The 19,844-nt window shown below is 43.9% G+C and overlaps 1 protein-coding gene and 1 non-coding gene across 4 annotated transcripts in view; one reads left to right on the forward strand and one right to left on the reverse strand.

Moving 5' to 3' along the window:
- The window catches only part of Entrep1 (endosomal transmembrane epsin interactor 1), a 64,796-nt gene extending 47,953 nt beyond the window's left edge, over nt 1–16,843 (forward strand). For all 3 annotated transcript variants that reach the window (XM_074052001.1, XM_074052000.1, XM_020179476.2), the window contains exons 4-11: nt 313–441; nt 2,363–2,470; nt 2,602–2,735; nt 8,939–9,068; nt 9,242–9,320; nt 10,491–10,643; nt 12,737–13,029; nt 16,058–16,843. In XM_074052001.1, coding sequence (XP_073908102.1) covers nt 313–441; nt 2,363–2,470; nt 2,602–2,735; nt 8,939–9,068; nt 9,242–9,320; nt 10,491–10,643; nt 12,737–13,029; nt 16,058–16,261 — 1,230 coding nt within the window. In that variant the 3' untranslated portion in view covers nt 16,262–16,843. The remainder of the gene's footprint in view (nt 1–312; nt 442–2,362; nt 2,471–2,601; nt 2,736–8,938; nt 9,069–9,241; nt 9,321–10,490; nt 10,644–12,736; nt 13,030–16,057) is intronic.
- On the reverse strand, nt 14,935–15,053 carry LOC141415995 (small nucleolar RNA SNORA32). Its single transcript, XR_012440932.1, has one exon. It is a non-coding gene; the product is annotated as a small nucleolar RNA SNORA32 (small nucleolar RNA).
- Nucleotides 16,844–19,844: the final 3,001 nt, after the last annotated feature.

Below are 19,844 nucleotides of genomic sequence, written 5' to 3' on the forward strand. Positions count from 1 at the left end.
TGCCATGCTATTGATATAGTGGATGTCCTGCCAGTCTGGTCCCTGAGGGAATATGGCATGCAGAGCCCTCTGCTGACCTGCAGTGGACTTGAGGCATCTATAAGAAGTAAGCTTTGCTGATTAAGCCACTGGAATTTTGGTTTTGGTTGTTAACTGCAGCATACCTTAACCTTTCCTGACTGACAAAGGCATTGCCTGACATGAAACCCTGCCACATCTCATTTTGTAAGATTGGTGCTCTGTGGTATAGCAAGGATTTTCTTTTTTAAAAAAAAAAAAATTAAATCATTATTCTGCCTGTTTCTTCTTAAGGTGGACTTAGGTGAAGGCAAGATTTGTTTCTGTTGTGAAGAATATCAACCAGCCAAATGCACGGACAAAGAAAATGCCTTGAAGCTCTTTCCGGTTCAGCCTTGTAGTGCTGTTCACCTTCTACTAAAGGTATGTTGGATAGATTCCAATCCCCCCTATCCCCATCGAGCTCCCATCCAGGCCAGTACTTAAAATATCCCTAGTCTGTTACTGCCCTCAAATAATTAAACTGCTGACAGCAGCTAGGAGTGATCCTTCATTAGTGACCCAGAGACAGAATTGAGTGTAGAAGGAACCACAGATTACTGTGTGTGTGTGTGTGTGTGTGTCTTAAAATTATGCATGGAGAGCTTATTTTGTGTTTGAGAATTGTAAGGTAGCAAAAAATGGAAAGAAACCTATCAATACCAGTACAGACCCACACACACAAATACGTTTGAATGCACCTGCATACGTGATGTAGCTTTTAGCAAAGCCTTTAAGTTGCATGCTCACTTGTCACCGTTCTAGTACTCATTTGTCTTAGAAGTAAATTGTCTGGATTTGTTGAATGCTGTTGAGACACAGTGGATGGAGACTGGGCAGAGAACACAGGAGAACTTCAAGCACTTTATATTTCATTTAATAGACAACAACTTTAATAAGCCAAAAAAATGATACCAATTAAAGAGAAATGCAAAACTAGTCTTGTTTCTTAGGGAGTTGAATAAAAAAAAAATGTGTCCTAACTGAAGGGACATTGGCCCAGTGAATAACAAAATCAGTTGTAAACCCTAACATATTAGCTTTTGGGTAGTCCACCACTAATGGCTTTCTTTAGGTCTTGGTTTTGGGTTTATATTTTTGTGGGGATAGGAATCTCAGAGAGAGGAGTTCAAATTTGCCAGCGGTGGGGGAGGTAAGACTTTAAAATGGTCCACTTTTTTTGGCTTCTGCATATTTGGGAGCTGAGTCATTCCAGAACTTGTGCAGCCAGGACCTAGCTTGGGGAAAGCCCTGTGAAGAAGCCAGGACTGTAGTCATAGCAGCTTTTGGACTTGCCTGTGCTGCTATTTTGAGGTCTGTGTTTGGAGGAGAGAAGTCCTGTTTACTCTCCAGCTGCCCAGGCCCCTGCTGCATCCTAGTTGGGTCCCTGGAGTGGCACTGCCAGTTGCTCCTGAAATAGAATCAGTAGTCACAAATTCAGCATGCTATGCTGTCCTACTTGGAGGATGGGAACTGCTGTCCCTGGGGACGCACATTTCGGAAGAGAACCTTACTGCTCTCCTGGAAGGAACCTTTCTATATAGTATTCTGATGCTTATAAAATGAAAAGCAGTTTTCCCTCAGTATCATTGGGGAATTGGCTCCAGGGCCCCCAAGGATACTAAGATCTGCCGTGCCCAAGTCCCTTATAAAAAAATGGCTTGGTATTGTCCCATAACCTATGTACATCTTCCTATATGCTTAAATCATCTCTAAATTATTATAGTACTTAGTACAATGTAAGTATTTTGTAAGTAGTTGCTATAATATCATTTAGGGAGAAATGACAAGAAGAAAGTCTGCACAGATTTTATACTGTACATATTCAGCTCAAACATAAACTTTTCTGAGCATTTTCCATCTTTGGTTGGCTGAATCTGTAAATAGAGAACCCGAGGACATGGGGGTGCCAGTTGTATGGTAATGCCAGGTCTTTCTGAGACAGGGAGCTTCTAAAAGTTTTTGGGTTTCTTTGTTGTTATTTTGGGTATTTTGTTTTTGAGATGGGGGTCTCACTGTGTAGACCAGGCTGGCTTTGAACTCATGATCCTCCTTTCAGCCTCTCAGTTAGCTGGGATTACAGGCACTCAGATAAGTTTCTAAAATTAAGACGTTCACTCTTGCATGAGAGTGATAATAATAGCCGTCATTTATGTCCGTAATTTCCACGAGCCCAGTGCTGTCTGTATGCATCTTTTCATGAGGCTTCTTTCATTGGGATGCTGTTATAATTATCCAAACATGTCTTTATATTCTGGTCATCTGCACTGAAGTGCTCCATGGTGTCACTGATTCTGTGTTCCAGAAAGTCCTCTTTGCCCTCTGTGCCTTGAATGCCCTGACTACCACTGTGTGCTTGGTGGCTGCTGCACTTCGCTACCTCCAGATATTTGCTACCAGAAGGTCCTGCATCGTAAGTCTGTGCCAGGTGGCACCATGCCATGTTTTGGCTGAGCCAGTCCCAGCCCCTGTTATGTCATCCATACTTTTCTCCCTGTGCTTTGTGAAGTTAGCTGTCGATTAATGGAAGTGCTGTCTAAACAGGATGAATCCCAGATATCTGCAGAAGAAGTGGAAGACCACAGCCGGATCCCAGACCCTGATGACTTCGTGCCACCTGTGCCTCCTCCTTCCTACTTTGCCACGTTTTACTCGTGCACGCCCCGGATGAACCGCAGGTATCCTCCCTACCCCCGTACCCCAGAGTCTTGGTGGGGTGCTCTAGTTTTGAAGACTGAAGAAGAGTCTCCAGAGCTACCAGCCTGGGCTCACTTTTCGCTTTTCTCTGAAATGCAGACAGATTGTGTGTTTCAGAGTTTTCAATTTGCTTTATCTTTTCCTCTATCTCCTTTTCTCTGTCTCTTTCTCTCGTCTGATAAGCCAAAGGAAGCCAAAGAGAAAGTCAAACTTGACTTAAAGATATTTTTTCAATTTCAATTAGCTTCCCAGGGAAAACGGACACCCAGGGAGATAATGGCTGTAATTTGACATGATTGAGAGTTGCCGTTTCCCTGGAAACACTCCCATTTAGGCCAAATCAATGTTTCATTATAACACCATCAGCAGATCCCAACAATCATGAAATTCTTCCCAGCCATTAAGAAAAGATTAATTATTTATTATATCTCCCTGGTTTAAAAAAATAGATACCATACTTATTCTCCTTTTTAAATTCTAGCTTAAAAATGCGATTTATTTCCCAAATCTTAGGAATTATTTGTAGAATGAAACACCACAGGATTTGTCTGGTTATAAAGGGATTTCTAGAACTGAACCTGTTTAAAGAATGACCTGATTTTTTCACTTAACAAACATATCACTCCTTGGCTGCTACTCTTTGTTGTGTTGGATTACCGAAATGCACAATGAGTTACACGAACTTCCTCCCCTCTGGTCCAGGAGCTCACGTTTAGGTAATTGAAATGAATGTTGGAAGGATCACAAAAGTTTTCCAAAGAGGGATTTGGGGTGCACAGAGATCTGTCTAGCCCAGAGTAGTGAGTGAGGTGGGCCGGCCAGGCAGGGATGGCTTTCTGGAAAAGCATCCTTAAACTGTGTTTAAAGGTTAAGCAAACCTGTATTTAAACTCCCAAAAGAAGATCTCTGAATTGCACAGAAAGTAAATTTCTATTTTAGAATCTCTTAGGCAGAGTTATCAAAGCAATTTGGTGCTGGGCTTGGGTTGTTGGAAAACATTTTCTAGTATTTAGGGCAGCTATTGAAATAGGTCCTATCTAGGTGCTATTAATGTTCTTCGCGTTGTACCTGAACTTCCTCCATGCTCTTCCCTGTCCACCTGCCCAGGCAGAGGCAGAGATGACCCCAAAGCCAGAGAGGGATATTAGCTTATTGGGTTGTTGGGGGGGAGGGACAGTGGAGCAGAAGGCCTGGGGCAGGCCCTAGGATGCTCAGGGAGGGGCCTACTGGCATTTCAAAGCTTCAGAGACCAAGATGACTTCCTAGCCTTTCAGGAAATAAGCCAAGAATTACAGATGCTGAAGAGCTGTAGCAACAAAATACACATTCTTTCTGTACCAAAGGACACATTTGCTAAACTGCAGCCTAGTCGCAGGTTGTTTGCGGAGGGTACGTTGGAGGACAGTAAGAGTGACTGTTAGTTATTTCATGGTTGGAAAGAGAGATTCCCCTCTTCACTAAGAATTCTGCCTCTTCAAGGTTGTGGTTGAGCACTTGGTTGAACTACGAGGAGGCAGCAGGCAGATTTAATTTCCTGCAGTGGCAGAAAGGAAAAGTGACTCATTTGGATCCAGCAGTCTTGCTGTGTAGTCCTGGAGTCTCCCCACCTGATTTCCTCCTCCCCTTCTCTGTTCCAGCAGAATAGTGCTTGTCAGTGTGTGTATTTCCATCCTTTGAGGATCTAGATGCATCTTTAGATTTGTCTCCCTGTGTCCTGAGATAGCCCCTGGTCAAACCCAGGTTGGGAGAAAACCAGCAAGCTTCCCATCAAAGACTTTACATTCAGTTTTTCAAAAGGATGATGGGAAGGGGAGGTTCAAGCAAAATAAAAAGGGCATTTTGAGTAGACACTGCTTAGTCTAAAATATAAACCTGGAGTCCTGGTTAATGAGGGCAAACACCCTCATTCTGCAAGTCTACCAGTATCAGAGTACAGCCCTCATTTCTTTTTAAAGGGACTGAGTTTATTCACATTTAAGTACATATTCTATCAAAGATATTTTTGGATTTGACTGAATTTTCTAGATTCACAGTATAAATCAACTTAATAGACACTAGCTATTTAGCCCTCATTGATAATTCTCTTTCTTGTGAGCAGGCAGGCAAGAATGTGCATGAATGTTTTTGTTCATATTTCCATAACCAGGTGTGTCAGGAGTTTTCGCATCATAGAGGCAGCCCATTTCCTGTAAGGTATTGTGTCCTCTCAGAAGAGGTCTGCTTATTTAACTTCTATAAATACAACCATTTCATGCTCTGGTAGCTCCTTGAGAAAGGGCTTCTCAAGTTACCAACATGAACAGAGGGCTGCAAAATCAAGGCTTCCATTCAAAGATGGGTTATTTACTTTGAGAATTGATTTGAAAGTACAGGAAGGAGATGTGCCCCCCGCCTCCACTACTCCAGGCTGTCCCCCATTCTCAAAAATTGGCTTGAACCAGGAATCAAAAAGGCAGAAACTCTGCTACCATGTGCCCAGTTCCAGGAGACACAGAATGTCTGTCTTTGGTCATAGGTGCATTAGTTACAGCATTTGCCTCAGATGAGTTTCCAAGGCTATCTGTAGTATTAAAGCAGAATGTATTTTGCATTTCTGCCTGCATATCCTCTTCCTCTTCAGGTTCATAAGCATGAACCAGTGAAGGCTTGCTGGAGACTTTGTGATGAACTTGAAAGAGCCCAGGCTCTGGAGTCTCATTAAGCATTGATAAGGCTGGTTTCTTACCATTTCTGAACCTCCATTTCCTTTTCCACCTGTGTTGTCACATGGCTACTGGGAAGAATGTTATGATATTGTGGACATAAAAATATTTATATAAGCAAAAGCTGAGGCTACTAGTCTCTTTTTGCTGCTGTAAAGGAATAATTTTAGACTGGATAATTTATAAAGAACAGACGTTTATTTCTGGTGGTTCTGGAGACTAGGAAGTCAAACCAAACTGGCAAGTTTGGTTTTGGTTCCAAGATGGCAGCTTGTTGTTGTATTCTCTGGAGAGAAGGAATGTTGTGTTCCCACTTGGCGGAACTGTGTTAGAATAGCATAAGACAAAGAACCCACTCCCCCCAAGCCCTTTTGGGAACACCATTAATCCATTTGTGAAGATTCTGCCTTTGTGACCCATAAACCTCCCAAAAGGCCTCACTTCCCAACACTGTTGCCCTGGGGATTAAGTTTCTAATATGTGAATTTGGGGAACACATTCACCCATACCGCCCATTCTCTACCATTGTTAATTGTGCATTTAAAATGTTCTTGGCTTGTGTCCTTCTCTTCAGAAGCATTGAGCTCTTAATCTTCTCAGACAGAAGTTTTCTTTTTGTTTTTTTGTGCCATAATACATTTTTATTAGTATATTAATTGGACAAGGGGATTTCATCATATTTCTATATAAAATATACTTTGACCAAATTCACTCTCTCTATTGCTTTCTCTTACCCCTTTTAGTCTCCCCTTTCTTTTCTTTAGTTTTTAGTAGTTTTCATTATGATAGATATATATCTATAAAATGAACTTTGATCACATTCACTCCCTCACCCTGCCCTGTTCCCCTGTCCCATCAGACTGATTCCTCTGACCCCAAGTCTCCCTTTTACATTCACGTCATATTATTATTTTTATTATTATTTTTTAGGTCTCAGCAGCTTTCTAAGACCCCCCCATTCTTAATAAAAATCCAACTTACATTCTCAGCTAGAGCAGGGCTTTAATTTGAACCACCAGATTTCATGCAGTGGTGCTTAATCTAACTGTGCATTGGAGTCACCCAGAGACAGACTCATTCCTGAACACAGACAGATGCCTAGGCCCACCCCAGGCAGTTAGAGCAGACTTTCTAGAGGCGAGGCTTGGGCCATCCATAGTTTTAGAAACCCCCAAGCTGATTCTACTCCATCACTAGGATTGAGAGGCCTAAGCAATCAGAGCAAAAAACAACCTGCCAGTAAATTCCTGACCTGTTTGCCTCCCTGAATATTTACCCAAGCGAGGTAAAGTAAGAAGTTGCTTAGTGGGAAAGGAACGTTCCTTCTGCACCACCTCTGCAGCATTTTTTACCCAAACAAAACTTTTCCAGCCATGATAATAACCACTGTAGAAGTCACTCATTTTGTGATCAAGTTGGATAAAGTGTGTCCCCTCCACCCTACATTTTTCTTCTGGAAGAGATTCTGCCCTAGTGTTGGATCTCAGACAGAAGAAGCCTGTTCTGACCTTTCAGCCCTCGGTAGGCCCTCCTCTCGAGTAGGTAGCGTCTGGGAATGTCAAAGACAGCAGAGCAAAGCTGGTGGTGGTAACTTCCCAGCGGTCCTCAGCATGTGTCCTTTGCTAAGGGGGAACAGACAAGGGTTTGAAAGTTCTGGAAAGATGGCTTATGGGGCTGTGCTAATTAAGGGTTGAAGACTGGCCACCTGGGGGGGTACATGGGTCTCCTTGTTTAAAACAAGGTAGTTCATTGGTCAGGAAAACCTCCAGTTAGATCTAGGAAGGGCTAGGCTTCTTGGCATTTATATTGGCAGCATTTATAATTCTTAGACAGTTTCAGTTGGGTAGGAGAGTTGGAATGAACCCTACATACAAGTCCTGGTCTAAGGGAAAATATCTTTTCCGGACAGCATTGTCAGGACCCCTTCCAACCAGCTCAAGGAGGGAGCTCAGGGAGGGACCTTCACACTGGTGCCTTCTGCAGACTGATGTTTGATGTATTATATAACCATCATCCCCAACTTTCAGGTCAGGCAGGGAGTGGAGTCTTATTTATGAATAGACCCATAGGCTACAGAATGTCATTCCTGTAGAAGGAATGTTTCATCTTCAGGAAGAAAGAATATCACCTCATTTTACATGTTTTTTTCTTCCACCAACCACATTTTACCAATGGGCACAAGGAATAAAATGAAAGTTTTAAATTCAGAGAGTTCAAGTCCTAATACCACCAATAACAATGATAACCGTAGTTATTTTAAAATTTAATTTTTTCATTTTCTAGTTTCTTCTCTTTCTTGGCTATGTTTGTTATAACAAGTTTAGGAGAAAACAGATGACCAATCTTTATCTATCTACTCCCTCCTGCCTCCATTATTCCCTTCTTTGGGGTGCAGGCACTTAAAATCTCAGCCATTTATTCAGCTGACCCAATTCTGTGGGTCAACCATTTCAGGCAGTCATACCTGAGAAGCTCTTCTGGTTTCTGCTGGGCTCCCTCACCTACCATTCTCCTTAATATGGCTCTGTTTTCAAAACTGTATTCAATCCCCAGCACCTGCCACTGAGCCTGGCATTGAGCAGGTGTCAGTATAAGTGTTGGTGGAGAACCCACCCTAAGAGGTTACACTGTGAGACCTCCAGCTGGCTGCTGTGTCTTGAGCTGTGGCACTGTTCACCTTTTTTTTTTTTTTTTTTTTTGCGGTACTGGAGCTTGAACTCAGGACCCTCACTGAGTCACTCCACCAGCCCCCCTTTTTTTTTTGAGATAAGGTCTCAGGAACTATTTCCTGGGCTGGCCTCAAACTGAGAACCTCCTGATCTCTGCTTCCTGAGTAGTTAGGATTATAGGCGTGAGCCACCAGTACCTGGCTCACCTTTTGTTTTAAGTTAACTCATCCTGTCAAATGTTTATATAAGAAGGAGTGAATTGTTACTAGGCATTAGGGAAGAAACTGTTGTCATGTGCTAATACAATTAATAGTTGAGTTTCCCAGAGTCCTTATTTGTTGTTATCACTGTTTTGAAATTGAGGTGAAATTCACATAGCATGAAATTAACCCTTTCGAAGCATACAATTCAAAGGTGTTTACTACCATCAAAATATTGTGCAGCATCACCTTCCAAAGCATTTTTGTCACCTCTCAAGAAATGCCATATATCCAATAAACAGCACTCCCCTTGCCACTGCAGTCCGTGCCCACCATCCATCTGTTTTTTGTTTCTGTGAATTGTTTGCTTTTTGACTGATGAACTTAAAAACATTGATGACATTACATTTTATGCACTGGCACTTGCTTAAGGAAATCTGGGCGTGTCATCGGAGGGCAGCTTAGATTGTTCTCCCTCTCCTGCCTGGGCCACTGTCACATGGGGGACTGAGTGGTTTCCCCAGTCTAGAGGCAAAGGCCAGTGTCCCAAGCCTCTATAGTCCGAGGCCCAGCATGCAGAACGTGCTTCTTGATACTAAGATGCTCTTTCTAGGATGATTGGTTCTGATATCATTCCACTGCCGCACATCTATGGAGCTCGAATCAAAGGTGTGGAAGTGTTCTGTCCTCTGGACCCCCCACCTCCATATGAAGCTGTGGTGAGCCAGATGGACCAGGAGCAGGTATGTTCACACCTTCTTTTTAGTATATTGACTGCAGGCGGGGAACATGGTACATCTCACAAAGGGCAATGGGGAGATGGTCCCACACATTATTTTAAGTTTACTGGGGTCCCACGAGCAGTTAGTTGAACATCAACAAAATTGCCCTCTTTTCCCCTTCCCTTGTGATGTAGGGATCTTCATTCCAAATGCCCGAAGGAACGGAAGCTGCTGCAAGTCCATCGGAACCAGTTTGTATACAAGTGACTCAAGGTAACAGACTTGCCTTCATTCCCAAAGTCATGATTTGGCAGATTTAAAACAGGGTAAAAAAAAAAAGAAAAAGATTTGGCTGTTGGAGGGCAGATATTCTCGGAGGAAATGTTCCAACCTACATGTCCTTCTTGCCGGGTGCAAAAATGCTCTCAACTATTAGGTCTTCTAAGTGGGAGATAAAAAAATGTGAAGAACAACAAAAAGACTCTTTTAGGACTAATCAGACTATTTTCAGGAACCTATGAAGTAGTTTGTTATTCCTGTTTTCGAATCTATGATTGTCATTGTTCTATTAAAATAAGCTTGAGTCCTTTGAAAGAAAATAAGTTTCATTTCTTGCAGGGTGGTTTGCTGTGGGATCCCATTGGGTCGTTACCCTTAACCTCTAGGGAGTTTTGATTTTCAGTCCTGTGGTAAAACTAGAGTCAATTTACATTCATCCTTGTAATTTAAGGATATTGTTGCTATAGCTTTCTCTCTTTGGGGAGGTTTTAAATGGCCCAGAAAATTGTCTACCAGCACAAAATTGCAAATGGTAATAAATAATGGATCAACTTTTAGCTATTTTAGATGGAGGTAATTTTTCAACAGTACCATTTAGAATGGGTTTCTGTTCACTCTCCTTTTTTTTTTTTTTTTTGTGCTAACCACATGTCCTACTACTGAGCTCTATCCCTAGGTCTACTGTCTGTCTTGAGTAGAACTATGAAGCAGCATTCAGTATCCTAAGTATCTCATAAGTCTTCCGTTTTTACAAAGGGTTTTCTGAACTACGACCCAGGCTCTCAAATGATGGGATTTTATTTCCTGAGCAGGAGTCATCCAGTTCCAGAAGGGTTTAGCAGTCACTGGCTCCTGAACTAGGTCATCTGGGAGTTTCCCAGGCCGAGCCATAGTCTGTGATATTCTGGCATGGTTTCTTTATTTTTGCCCTCGGGCTTAAAGTTTTTTGTTTGTTCGTTCTAGGTGTGGTGGGCTGATTTGGAGAAGCAGGTTTTCCCATCGTGCTGGGAAATAAAAACTTTCTGGGCTTGCTGCCCAAGTAAATGTAATTGACTATATTACTCTTGCCCTAGCAGGCTTGGGCTCACAGGTGTTTCCTGCCCAACATTTTGAAGGCTGCAGCTGCCGAAATAACTTTTGCTTCTCCTATTTACAAAAAATCAGGTGAGGACATTTCTAACACACCTGTCGAAGAAAGCACATCTGTATTGACTCCCAGTTCAAACCCGGTGCCTCCTTCCAGAAGCCGGAGAGCCCTCCCGCCCCTCAGGACAAGATCAAAGAGTGACCCTGTGCTCTGCCATTCTGAGGAGAGAGGTGATGTCATTGACCAACTCTTTGCAGACCACTGTGCTTATTTATCTAACGGTGCCAGGCGAAAGCCGGTGACTCTGGCCAGCTGAGGGCCCTGCAAGTTTAAGGGTACCTCAGAGGTGGTTAAGGGGTCTTGGGAAAATGAGGCAGTGTACACTCCCTTTAAAGCTGGCAGAATTTTTTTTTTTTAACGACATTGGCATCAGGAGCATTTGGTTGCATGACACTGTGGTAGACACTATAGGGAGAAAATTACAGGAACCTAAGTCTGATTTTACTTGCTTGCCATCGTGGGGGAATAAGTCAAAGGGGTGATTTGGTTGGTTGTTTTTTTTTAACCCCCCCCTCTTCTATACCTTAATATGTGTTACCCTTTTTCACTGTGTGTGAGTAGACTGAATTATTGAAATCTGACCTTGTTTTAAGGACTTTGGAGAGAGTGAAGCATATACACGCACATACCTGCATCTTCCCCTCTGTTTTGAGTTTTGCCTATATATAGACGTTAAGTAAGTTAAAATTGTAAATAATAACACTGATTGTTTTTCTGAATATATTTATGAAAAACTGAATCTCTCCAACTATCTCTTCTTTTGGGGAACTATCCTAGTAGTGGGCCTCTGCGATTCTGAAGCTCTAAGCAGTTTCAACTTTGGACATCCTCTGACCTGCTCTCTCTCGGGTCCTGTCTGAGCCTTTTCGGTCTCTGTCCTGTCCCTCTGACGGTGTGTGTCATTTGCCACAGCTCTGGACTGACGAGTCATGTGGGAGCCACAGAGAACACTCCTCTTATCTCTGCAGTGGCTTCTGAGTGCTGAGGAAGTCCCAGTGCGTGGGACTGAACTCTGTGCTCCTGCAGCTCTGTGGCTGGGCAGCCTGATTCTGAGGCCTCCCTTCTCTGTGGGTCTCCTGTACTCTGCCGGGCAAGCTGAAGGCTTGAACTGGCCAACTGTTGGCTTCCGTGAGAACTTAGCTGTTGCACGGCTAAGGGAGATCTTTCTGAAACCCCTCCCACGCTGCAACCTTGTAGGCGCAAGGACAACAAGCAGTACCTGTTGGATCACTTTCTTGTGAAAGGCACCAGGTTACCTTCAGTGAATGAGAGTGAATGACTCCGACTCTGTCCTCACACATTAGTGTGTTACTTTAGCATGTGTTACTGGAAGACTCTGGCTTTCTATAACAGCCTGGGAGGATAGCCTGTAACCATGGTTATAGAGCTTCTCATGCCTACCTTTCTCCAGAGGAAAGGAGCCTACCCTTCCTTCACCTGTCTTCCACCCTCTGCTTCCTGTCTTCCTTGAGTATCTAAATTCCCACCTGTCAGGCCTTCACAGGCTGAAGTCCCCGGTGTGAAGCAGTGAAGGCTGCTGGTGGTTGTGGACTCGAGTTTTACTTCACCCACTTCACGGTGCAGTGACACTCTGCTGGTCTTTATACCCTTACGGATGGAGGTAGCCATGGAAATTAGAGCCTGTGGTGATTTATGAGGCCCTCTGTGGACTTCTGGAATGATGTAATTTTTCTGCACCTAAATTTTTTGTAATAGTCAGCCATAGATCTACCTCATGGCCATGGTGTGAGCCTCGGTAAGAGAAGTCAGTACAATGCCCTTGAGGATATTTAGGACAAAGGTACAGTGAAAGTAAACACAGCATTACATTCATCAACAAGTCTTGTCTCTCTTCTGCCCCTTCCTCTTTCACTGGCTCCTTCATCCTCCCCTCCTTGGAACATAATTTCATTGGTCAGCCATGTTTTTTCTGCGTGCCCATTCATTCCCAGCTATCTACCATACCCCATGCTCTGTTACGGTTTGTGTTCTGAGTTCTATACTCTATCATCTGTCTTTACTTTGGGATTGTGTTTTATGTGACACAGTTAAATGGTTTGGGATGTAGCCTATTGGAAATGCACTTCAGGAAATAGGCTTGTGTCATAGTTCTATCTTTCCTTTTCTTTCTGTGAGATGAAAAGCAATACATGCATGCATGCATGGCTACTGGTGTCTTTCAGATGCTTTCTACACTGTGTTTTGTGATCTGTGTTCAAAGGCTCTAGGCCAATGGGTACATGATGTTTGTCTCTGCCCATAGCCACCCCAGTGCTCAGTTGTGAAGCTGCGACTCAGACTGAAAGGAGACTGGACCTGGCTGCTGTGACTCTGAGGAGAGGCATGAGACCAAGAGCATCAAGATGCAGACCTCGCTCTTTAATAGATTACAAGTCTTACATAGACACCAAGCTACTGGTAGCCAGGTTCCTGGAGCAATCCTCCTGCAGCATGACCCCAGACATCCATGAACTTGTAGAAAATATTAAATCTGTTTTGAAGTCTGACGAGGAGCACATGGAGGAAGCCATCACAAGTGCCAGTTTCCTAGAACAGGTAGTTTTATCATTAATACCAGGCATGAGTCTGATAACTGTTTCCATAGCAGCTGAAATGGTTTCTCCCATTTCTTGTTTAAGCAGAGGAAGCTCGTGGTCATGGTTTCAAGGGAACTGGGGTTATGAGGTCAGGGGATGGGGAGAGAGGAAGCTACAGACAGATTTCCTTCCAGGTGTGGTAACTTTTCCACAGTGCTCTTGGCCCAAAAGAGAATCCCGTTTTCTGGGATGGGGAAGCATTGCCTAGAAAAAAAAAAACAAAGGATGTGAGCAGTGTGGAGTCTTTCAATATTCGATTTCTTGAATTGCAGGCTTTCCCCGATGTGGCATGCTTTCTCAGCCCTTCGAAAAGGATGACATAGGTGAATCTTAATATTGGAAAGATTCTGGGAGCTGTTGATGTTCCCATAAATTGCTTGGCAAGATAAATAAGTCAATAGGATTTAAAGGACCAAACACCTTTTCCTTTCCAAAGATTAAAACGTAAAAGGCAGTCAGTCCCCTAAACTGAAACCACCCAGGCCATTTGGGTCTCAGGTTTCTCATCTTTCAAGGGAAGAGTTGGGCTAGCTGGTCTCTATCCCTATGTCTCTGAGTGACTGGAATTTCCTTCTGGTAGGAACTTTCTGGCCACCCTTTCAACATCTGTGCCCTTTTAGGTGTTTACCCCATTCCTCTGGGTTAGTGGGTGGCCGTTGTAGACCTCAGTGCACAATGGCACCTGGCTGTGTGCCTTTGTGCAATAGGTGCCTAACAAATACATCTTAAGTTGATCTGGGTTGATTCTCAGGGTACTCCCACTCCAGGACCCTAGCTGGATTTTTCAGGTGGATTGACTAAACCACCTCCTCACTTTCCATTCTGTTCCCCTTTACTCCTGCTGGCCTCATCTTACCAAAGCCAGAAGCCAGCTTCTCTCCCAGTCCCACAGGGGACCTAAGGGAGAAGACAGATCTGATTACTTTCTGGAAGAGGCACTTAAACTACAGACCCTCTGTGGCTCACTGTCTAGAAGAGCCATGAGTCAGTGGTGCTAGGTCAGGCTCCGTCGAGTCGTCTGTGTAAGGGAGATGTTTACATCCCGGTGTTTCTGACCTACTCCAGTTGTCATCCCCCACCCGCTTCCCTCTGTCTAACCCCACTGTCTCCAAAAGGAAGCATTTGGAGCCACTTCTCAATGGCCACCAAGCTCTGATGAGGAAAGAGCTGGAACATCCCAGAGACAGTTGGTCTGCTCCCTGGGGAATAGCTCTAGGGGAAAGCCAGGCACTGGCAGTCCAATAGATACTATCCTTATAAATGTTTGCTAGATCTTCATGTCTGGACTGGTTGAAAGTTTAAGTGCTCAGATTACTGTGACAGACTCTGGGCTATTGATCAGTTCTGAATCCCACAAGATCAGTTATCATAATACCACACCCTTCCTCCAGACAAAAGGAGGCAAGGACAATGGAAGGCGACCAGCTTTGAATTCTTACTTTCTTTAGTGTCACTAGAGTGAGTTTTTAAATCTATTTTAATTTTCCATCATATCAAAAGTCCCAGTGCTAACTTACCTTGTAACACAAGTTTAATGAATATTAAAACTTTCTTCTTTAAGTGTCAATAAATTTTTATTTAATAATTTTACAAAAAGAATTTGCTACATGTTTTGATTGGTTAACTGCACATCAGGGTCACCTCTAAAGCTGATTTTTCTTCCAAGATAGCCCTCCTTAAAAGCTGCTTAATCCAGTTGTCCTACATGACAAAAACACAAGAGATGAACACAACATAACCAAGAAAGATGTACAACTGCAAATGTTGCAATGTTACCAAATATTTGGCTGTCACAAAATCTCATTAGCAATGAAGTAGCCATTAGAAAAATCCTGTGGTTTGCATGGTTATTTCTGCTGGGCAGTAGTGTCCCCAAAAGTTTGATTGCTAACAAAGTAGCATATAGAGAACTTAGTGGAAAGATTTTTTTATGGTCATGTCCACAGCAAGCAAGAAACTGCATTCTAAAAGTAAAATTTTCTTCTTAATCAGGAAGCAAGGTCAGGCCTTAAAGACAAATGTAATTAATAGAATGTTAGCAAAATTTAATATTCCATCTTTTGAAAAGATTAACACTTCAATGACCTTAAAAGCTCAGAATAGTACAAATGAAACAAAGTCAGAAAGTCATTGGAATGATTGTTCTGTGATATTAGGGGCAGGAAGACTCCTGAGTCTTTCCCAAGGAACTAACAGTATCAGTCTTAGAGACCTGGTGTGCAATATCCCAAAATTACATTAACTGGATAGTCCTTGCTTCATCAATCCCATTTGGTTAGGAATTTCCCATATTTTTGCCATTTTTACAAAGTAATGATGTTCTGTACTTAAAGTTATATATGTGACACATTGCAAATCAGATCTAGCAGAAAACATTCTTAAACAGTTTTTACGAATCTGCTGTCCTACTTTTTTAAGTTGTTTATTGAAAGGTTATCAGATCCATCTGAAATATCACTGGTCTTTGTTGACATTTTATAAACTCATTACCTGACCAGACCAATGGTTCTCAAATTTTCAAGTGCATTGGTATCACCTGAATTGTTGTTAAAACTACTGATGTTCAAGCTCCCCTCCAGACTGTTGAAATTGGTGGCAGGTGAGAATTGATATTTCTAACAAGTCCCCACCGCCTACTCTCTCGTAATGGGAACCCTGGCTTAGAAGATAGGGAAATTGGGGAAAAAAGGATGAGAACGATGTCAAATATAAAGCAAGGAAGTGCAGTTGACCAGTTGATTAAATATGACAGATATACAATTGAAACAATAGAAAATTTGGCAGAATTTTTCTGAACTTTAGAAAAGAGGCTATATGTTGTTAAAAGCATCTCTGGAATCCAAGAGATATGTTTTACTGGGGGAAAGCATCTTTTTCTCTTTTCTGAAACCATTGGAAATTAAAATACAAGGTTAGATTCAGGAGGCAGGTCACAGGGCCACATCTGGCAAAACTTACTCTCCCACCCCCTCCCTATTCTCCTACAGATAATGGCCCCTTCCCAGCCCAGCACTTCCTGGGCCCACACTGCACCCTCTCGGAGACAGCCTGGCTTGCTGCACCTGTGGAGCTGCGGCGACCTGAGCACCTTTGCTCCCGTGGGAAGGCCGAGCGTGGAGAGGAGGCCCCGGCGAGCGGAGGCTGAGCGGCCACACAGCCTCATTGGTGTCGTCCGGGAGACCGTCCTGTGATCCCAGTCCAAGGGAGAAGTGTGCTGTTTACTGGCTGGGAGTTGGGGTCCCTGTCTGGGAACTCCTCCAGAAGAGGTGCACTCCCTCTCTTTGGCTCCCTTTTTTGCTGACCGAGGTCACTCCAGGGTGAAGGCTTAGGTTCTCCCAGGCCCCTTTGGGGGTTGGAGGCATCGAATTGGAGGTGAAGGCAGTGAGATCTCTTTCCTCTGCTGGGTCTCCCAGCATTTCTGAGGGACACATGTCCCCGTATGGGCAGAAACTGGGCTACTGATCCTTTGCCGGCCCCAGGCCTCTTGGCTCTGGGTGCTGCCAAGTTCTTTCCCTCACGGGAAGGACAGAGCTGCTGGGCTGCTGTTTATAGCTGCTCAGAGAGGAAGTGGCACAAGACAGGATGGTTATCCCCCATGTGATCGCAGTCCCCAAGCCCATTCAGGTTACCCTCCAATCCCACCCTCTTTAGAAAAAACCGGAAATTTGTCAATGAAAGCTGTTTAGGGAGAGGATTATTGTTGATTCCATTTATTCGTGCTTGCAAAACTAGAGCACCTGAGGCAGAAGGGAGAATAAAATGTTTACTTTGGATCTCTGGGCTGCTCGCTGTGTAGTATTTTGTGTGTGCCGGTGGCCGGCCCTGACTTTACAGGTTTGGAGCTCAGAACGGCTGTGGTCAGGTTCCCTGGGGCAGGCTGCCAAACCAGCTCCTCTCCAAAGCACCTGAACCCTGTGACTAACAATGCGCCCTTCATACAAGGGCTAGGCTGAATGGCTCTGTGGGGCTGCATTCCTGGTGGGGCCACGAACAATAAATCAATAAAGCAATTACAGCCTAGGGATTAGTGCTGAGAAGGAAGGGGTGGTTAAGGAGAGCCTCTTAGAGGAAATGACATTTGAGCTGGGCCTTGACTTTGTTGAGGGTCAGAGAAGAATGTTCCAGGTAGAGGGAGAGGTCAAGAGCAGTAGAGGTAAACAGTCCTGAGTCAGGGCAGAGGTGGGCGGAGGCTGGTGGGCTGCATTCTGTGCTAACAGTGAGATACCATGGGCTTTCCAATAGCTGGATGCTGGTGGGTTTAACTGTATTTTCAAAACATCACCTTGCTGGGCTGGTGGAGTGGCTCAAATGGAGGAGCGTCTGCCTAGCAAGAGTGAGCCCTGAGTTCAAACCTCAGCACTGTTGGCAGCGTGGTGTTGTCTGTGATCAGAAGACTTCCAAGTTCTGTGTGTCCCATGGGAAAGAATCCATGGCAGGACACGTGGGTGTAAATGGAATTTATTAAAAGCTAGGGAAGGGAAATACAAAAGGGAGCATGGCAGGACCCAGGTGGAGGCAGAGAGCGTGTGCGTCTCTTCTCCAGGTGCTTTTAAAACCTATGCTAACCTATGGCAAGGGAGGAACCAAGTGACTTTCATCCAATAATCAATGGGTGGGAGGGGCGGTTCCTGGGCCAGGTGAGGGCGTATCGTTACTTGGTTCCATTGACCTTTGAATCAAGGGGAGGAGCTGGGCAGACTTCTGTATACACCTATGTTAATTCTGGGGCGCTCCACCTATGACAGAGGAGGTTCCCATTCTTTCTAACTTATTGTAATTAAAATATAGCTCTTAAGGCAAGACCGGGAGTGGTCTCAGTCCCAAACTTTTCCTAATTTTAACCTACCTCAATACCACAAAAAGAGAAAAAAAAAAATCCGGAAAAACATCAACATGCTGCATGGAGAATAGGTCAGATACCAGAGGAAGTGAGGAGCTGGATAAAGAGGCCACGTGGAATGGTGATTCTGACTGGGCACCACTGTGTACCAGGTACTATGCTAAGGGCATTATTCACACTCTCAGTTTTGCACACTACAGCCTGTGTGGTGGGATCTGTTATTGTCCCCACTTTACAGATGAGGATACTGAGGTTCCATGACTTGCACAAGGTCAAGCAGAAGCTAAGGTATAGAGCTGACATTCACACCCAAGCAATCTGACTCCAGAAATCACTCCATTCTTCACAACTTCCCAAATGGTGGTAGTTCCATTTCGTGTTTCTGGGAGAAAGTGGTTAGTACTTCCTGTTTGCTTCATCAGACCACAGACTGCCTTGGCTCCATTCTAGCCACCCAAGCCAGAATGAGAATTGGTCACTCCCTTCTCAATTTGCAGGTAAGGAAACTGAGGCACAGCATCAAGTAAGAGTGGAGCAGAGTCAGGGGGCCAGCACTTCTGGCTCCTGGACCAGGACTATTAGTCTAGGTGGAAGCTTTCAGATTATTTGGGGTGAAGGAATCATTCTTTTCCTTCAGTCTGTTATTGACCAAAAACTTTGGTAAATTGTAGTAAACTGACTTAGTAGGAAAATGAAATAATAATAACAAAAATGACATATAAAACTCACAGCCCTCTTTTGAATAGATTATACTTTTAGAGCAGTTGTAGGCTTACAGTAAAATTGAGAGGAAGTTACAAAAATTTCCCAATGTGTCCTCTGCTCCCTTCATATGTATAACCTCTCCATTTCATCTCAACTGATAGACCTGTCTGGACCCATCATTATCACTCCAAGTCCACAGTGTACATTAGCATTTACTTTTGTTTATTCTAGGAGTGTGGAAAAATGGATAATGACAGGTACCCACCATTATAATATCACACAGGATAGTTTCACTGTCCTAAAAACCTCCTTTTGTGGCTGGGCATGGTGGTGCATGTCTGTAATCCCAGCACTCAGGAGGTGGAGGCAGAGAGGATCACAAGTTCAAGGCCAGCCTGAGCTGCATGTGAGTTTGGGCTAAAATGCCAGATGTTGTCTCAAACAAACAAACAAACAAAAAAAACCTGTCTTTGTTCCAACTATTCCTTCTTACCTCTCCCCTGCCCCTAGCAACCACTGATCTTTTTGCTATTTCTGTAATTCTTTTTCCAAATTGTCATGCAGTTGCAGTCACAGTCTGCAGTCATTTTAGACTGGCTTCTTTTCCTTAAGGTTCTGCCTTAAGGAAATATCTTAAGCTTAAATATCTTTAGCTTTTTAATTCACCCAAAGCCTTTTTAAAATTATTTAATTCAATTCTCATAAAAGTACTTTATCAGTTAACTTCTCAAAACTCTTCCCCTTGTTTTCTAAACTTAACCTTGGCTGTGGCCCACTCAAGGTCAGTGCTGATCTGGGACCCACTCCAATCTGAGCCTCCCAGTTTCCTTTGAGCCTGTTCTGTGTGGCAGGGGCTGGGGATGTTGAAGAGGAGGCCTGTGAGGGAGCAGGTGGGCAGATGCCTCTCCCTTTGTTGCCTCCTGTCTGTCCATGAGCTGAGGTGGTTCCTCACAGAGGCCTATGGTGTCCAAGTCCAGTGTTTTGTGAGTCCCACAGGGTTAGGAAGAGGGCTCTGCTGCCAGGCCTCCCCACCCAGCAGGAGAGGAATCCTGGAAGCAGAACAAAGGAACCCAGCTCCACCTCCCCCCAGGGCTCTGCGGCTGCCCAGGAGAGCAATCCAGGGGGCCAGAGAAAGTGCCCCAACGAGGCCATCTTTGTTTACATGCTGTTCTTCCTCAGGGCCTCTGCAAGGGAGCCAAGCCTGGCACCCAAAGACACCACATTTCTTC

This window comes from Castor canadensis, chromosome 13, assembly GCF_047511655.1.
Source record: "Castor canadensis chromosome 13, mCasCan1.hap1v2, whole genome shotgun sequence".
Classification (NCBI taxonomy): domain Eukaryota; kingdom Metazoa; phylum Chordata; class Mammalia; order Rodentia; family Castoridae; genus Castor; species Castor canadensis.